Below are 4,531 nucleotides of genomic sequence, written 5' to 3'. Positions count from 1 at the left end.
CATCCCGGATTAACTAAGAAGCAAGTCTTGGTTGCTTTTCTCAGTATCTTGAAAGTTCGAAACAAATTACAGACAGGCCAAGATGGGAACCATTTATGCACACATGAGCGATTCCTAAAAATCCTTCTGTACCCAAACAAACTCCATGTAGGTGCTCCTAAATTACACCATAAATGGCACATGCTCTGAGTTCAGTGTTGTCCTCTCTGAGCTCCTCTTAAAACGCGAATAGTGCCAGATCAGCTTAACATTCCAGCTTACAAGAGAACTATTGTAATTGAGAACAAGAACTCTCAATTACAAGTTGAGAGACCCTTTAAGGGAGGAAAACATCCTGAAGAGCGTCAAGTTGCTGAATTCAAACTTGAAGTTATTACAGTCATGTTTGCTTGGGGAGTTTGTGCAGATCAGGCCAAGAATCCAGCAGATATGGTGTTCCCTCCTGAATTTGCTGAGTGGCAGGGGTCAGCAACCTCCCACTCCAGGTATGCCCTGTCCTTTCCCCGTGCTGACTGGTTTATTCCTTGTTATGCACAGAGTGGGGACCAAAAGGAATTTGGGGATCACTGAGAAGCCACACAGCATCAGCCACCTGGAGACCAGATAACTTATGGAAGAAGACAGGCCATGTCTGTCTGTGTGTCTTTCTCCTCAAGGGACACAAGGGGACAGGAACTTCTAGGAGGAAGTAGGGAGATGGGTGTTAGGAAGAACAGAAATATGAGCTATCAGATTAGTAACTCAGCTCCCTTAAGACCCAAATGAATAGAATAGGCAGTCACTTCTTCTTAAGGTATTAGGTAGAGAAAGGAAGGAGGGTTGAAAAGTGTTCTGAAATCTATATCATCCCTGACCCAGTAGAAGGACTACATTTCTGATCTAAAGAAACAGACAATTAGAAGAGATTTCCTACCTCACTTCTGGGTGGGATCTAGCATCAGAATCTCCAGTGTTTCTGCTGCTTACTGATGGAAAGGACAGTTCGTCGGGTTTTGGCCAAGAGATGTGGCCAAGTGATCCCTGTCTGGAGCACCAGGACCAGATGGCACACTCGCACATATCCCTTGAGGAACACCTCCCATGAAGCTACTCTTCGGGTGTGGCAGCCAAGGTTCCTGTGGACAGGTTATGGTCCAGAGGAGGAGGCAGAGCATTTACTGCCAGTCTTCAGTGTCCGGATGAGGACAGCTCACCCGATACTGTTTTTGTTTTCTTCTCAGATCCTTTTGTTTATTAGTCAAAGAAGGGGGAAGGGCTTTGGTTCATGATTTTCAGAAAAGCCTAGGTCTTGCCCAATGAAAGGAGATGGCAACTGGTCCATTATTAACAATAGGTAATTTTTGTTTATGAGATATTAAGAATTACTCCATCGTTTAAGGTGGGTACGGTGGTCATATACCTCAAAGTTTCAGAGATGGCCTCTGAAATCTTCTATTATCCTTTACTAACTATGGACACTGGATAACTGATTTAACTGCCTTTGGAGCAAACGTTGTTGCTATCTTTAGCCTGTTCCACCTGCACACGCTTGGGCTCGAGTGAAGTTTTGTCCTCCATTTACCTCTTCTAAGCTCACATATTGGCATCTTCCGTATTTGGTGAGTCAGTCTGCCCATGCTGCCCATTCTTTGCATGATTTTATAAACTTATCACCTTCTCCCTCAAACAGCATCTTTCTAGACCAGGAGTTTTCACTTGGGGGCTGGTTAGGGATATAGAAAAGACAGGAAAAAAGTTATTAGAACCTTCTGGGGAGCTTTTCCAAATACAGCAAGTCTGCACAACCTTTCCCTGAGTACACCAAAACTTTGGCTGGATAAATCTGTATTTTTAGAATTTCCACATTTAGCTCCAATGGTCAACTCCTTCTATCCTGTTGTCATCACTGTGTTGAACTGAAGATCCAATCTTTTTGTTCTCTATAAGGCACTTTCTTCATTCCTGTAATAACTCACGTTTGATATTCACATGGAATGAAGTTTCCATTCATTGTAGGACTGGCAGTATTTGAGGATTGCATGAACACTTGCAATCATAAAGTTTAAACTGGTACTTAACTAAGAAGCTCAATGACATCAGAACCACACCGATGCAGATTCACCTAATCCAGCAGCTTCCTCTTCACTTGCTTTACTCCTGGTTTTCCCTGGACAGATTCCCCAAGTGACTGAAGGCAACCAAAGATGGAAAGGGCCAACAGCAGCTCCTTGGAAGGCTTCATTCTGATGGGTGTGTCTGACCATCCCCAGCTGGAGACGATCTTTTTTGTAGGCATCCTCTTCTCCTACTTGCTGACCTTGTTTGGGAACTCAGCCATCATCCTGCTTTTCAACCTGGATGCCCGGCTCCACACACCCATGTACTTCTTCCTCAGCAACCTCTCCTCCCTGGACCTTGCCTTTACTACTAGCTCAGTCCCCCAAATGCTGACCAACTTGTGGGGAGCAGACAAGACCATCAGCTATGGTGGCTGTGTGACCCAGCTCTATGTTTTCCTCTGGCTAGGGGCCACCGAGTGCATCCTGTTGGTAGTGATGGCATTTGACCGCTTCGTTGCGGTGTGCCGACCCCTGCACTACACCACCATTATGAATCCTCGGCTCTGCTGGCTGCTGGCTGCCATTGCCTGGTTGGGTGGCTTGGGCAACTCTGTGGTCCAGTCCACATTCACTCTGCAGCTTCCTTTGTGTGGGCACCGGAGGGTGGACAGCTTCCTGTGTGAGGTGCCTGCTATGATCAAACTGGCATGTGTTGACACGAGTCTCAATGAAGCTGTGCTCAACAGCGTCTGCACATTCTTCACTGCTGTCCCGCTGAGCGTCATCCTGATCTCCTATTGCTACATAGCTCAGGCAGTGCTGAAGATCCGCTCAGCTGAGGGACGGAGGAAGGCCTTTAACACGTGCCTCTCCCATTTGGTGGTGGTGCTCCTCTTCTATGGCTCCGCTATCTATGGGTATCTGCTTCCAGCCAAGACCAGCAAGCAGGACCAGGGCAAATTCATCTCCCTCTTCTACTCTGTGGTCACACCCATGGTGAACCCTCTCATTTACACTCTGAGGAACAAGGAGGTGAAGGGGGCACTGAGGAGGCTGCTGGGGAAGGGAAGAGAAGTCAGCTAAAAGAAAGGAAAATGCCTTCATCATTTACCACCTTTTCCTCTCTACATGCTTTTTCTCATTCTCTCTCTGGCCAGGGCAACATGAGGAGTACTAACCCCGGTACGAGCTTATTCTCCACAGCACTAAGCTGTTGACCCATGGCTAGTGTTATTTCTTAGGTTTTACACTTATTTACCAAATATCCTCCTGTGGACCACAGATAACAGAGCAGAGGCTGCCATCAAGGCTCAGAGGTTGTTGACTTAGCTCATGGTTACTTCTGTTCACATGTTATTTTTACATATTCATTATGGGTAATAAATATTACATGTGTAGTATTGTATTTTAGAGAATTTTGTACATTTCTAAATTCTGTACTTTTCCTAATTCTCCACTTGCAGTATCTTATATAGTTCCATAAAATCAGGCCAGAACCCAAGAACTTCACCTTTGCACCTGATCCATCCATCATCTTTTTCCATCTCTTTGTCTCTTCTTAATATTTCAGTCTGTCTGCCCTCACTCCCTACCCACATGCCTCTGTCATTGTTTACCCTCTCCTTTATGTCTACATCCCACTTTCCCTTTTGCCTCATCCAATCCTGAAGGAAGACCATTTTTCTTTTTTTGGCTAGGCCCTGAGACTTGTAGAAACTTAATTCCCCTACCAGGGATGGAACCCATGCCCTCTGGAGTGGAAGCATGGAGTCCTAACCACTGGACCACCAGGGAATTCCCAAGACCATTTTTCTTTCAATTAAATAGTTTCATTTAAATCGTTTTCTCACTGGGCCTTCCCTGGGTCCAGTGGTTAAGACTATGTGCTTCTACTGTAGGGGGCAGGGGTTCACTCCCTGGTCAGAGAACTAAGATCCTGCATTCTCTGTGGCCAAAAATAAATAAATAAAAATAAATCATTTCTTCACCAAAGTCCCAGCCATCAGGTTTGCTACCAGCATTTGGATATGCTAGTGTGGTCAGTGGTTATGGAATGCTCTTAAGCAAGTTTAAGAGCCCAGGAAAGACTGTCCATCTGTAAAGCATCTCCTCTGTCTCATAATCTAGTCCTTCACCCCTTAAGTTTCTGGAATTCAGTAATCAGTCCATAACTCAGCAAAGAACTCAGGTACTGGAATCAGAATGCCAGTTTGTGATTCTTCACATCACTAGAATTGCCAAGGAAATCCACTCCTGCCACCACAGTCCATGTGTTCTTTCCCCAGGGAGGAAAGCTGGGTTGATATGAGAAAGTTGCTTGACAAAACATTACCAGAGAAAAGGAAATCAATTGGTTTTAGGGCTATTTTCTAGAGTCTTGTTTCTCCCACAGCACTTAAACACATGCTTTATACATAGTAGATGCTCTAAATACTTTTGTGAGTTAATTAACAAGGCTCGTGAGTCTTCCTTTTTCACACTAGGAGCTAAAT

The 4,531-nt window shown here is 45.0% G+C and overlaps 1 protein-coding gene across 1 annotated transcript; it reads left to right on the top strand.

Moving 5' to 3' along the window:
• Positions 1-2,173: 2,173 nt before the first annotated feature.
• OR2C1 (olfactory receptor family 2 subfamily C member 1) lies at positions 2,174-3,441 on the top strand. The gene has a single exon (XM_086376134.1). It carries the CDS (start codon positions 2,184-2,186, stop codon positions 3,120-3,122), a length of 939 nt encoding a protein of 312 aa, XP_086232260.1. The 5' UTR covers positions 2,174-2,183; the 3' UTR covers positions 3,123-3,441.
• Positions 3,442-4,531: the final 1,090 nt, after the last annotated feature.

Source organism: Bos grunniens, chromosome 25, assembly GCF_055505025.1.
Source record: "Bos grunniens cultivar Pamir isolate PY7600 chromosome 25, Bosgru_T2T1.0, whole genome shotgun sequence".
Classification (NCBI taxonomy): Eukaryota; Metazoa; Chordata; class Mammalia; order Artiodactyla; family Bovidae; genus Bos; species Bos grunniens.
This window is presented reverse-complemented; position numbering and strand designations above follow the sequence as displayed.

Coding starts and splice junctions, on each gene's coding strand:
- OR2C1 (XM_086376134.1), top strand. CDS start 2,184: ATGGAAAGGGCCAACAGCAGCTCCTTGGAAGGCTTCATTCTGATGGGT.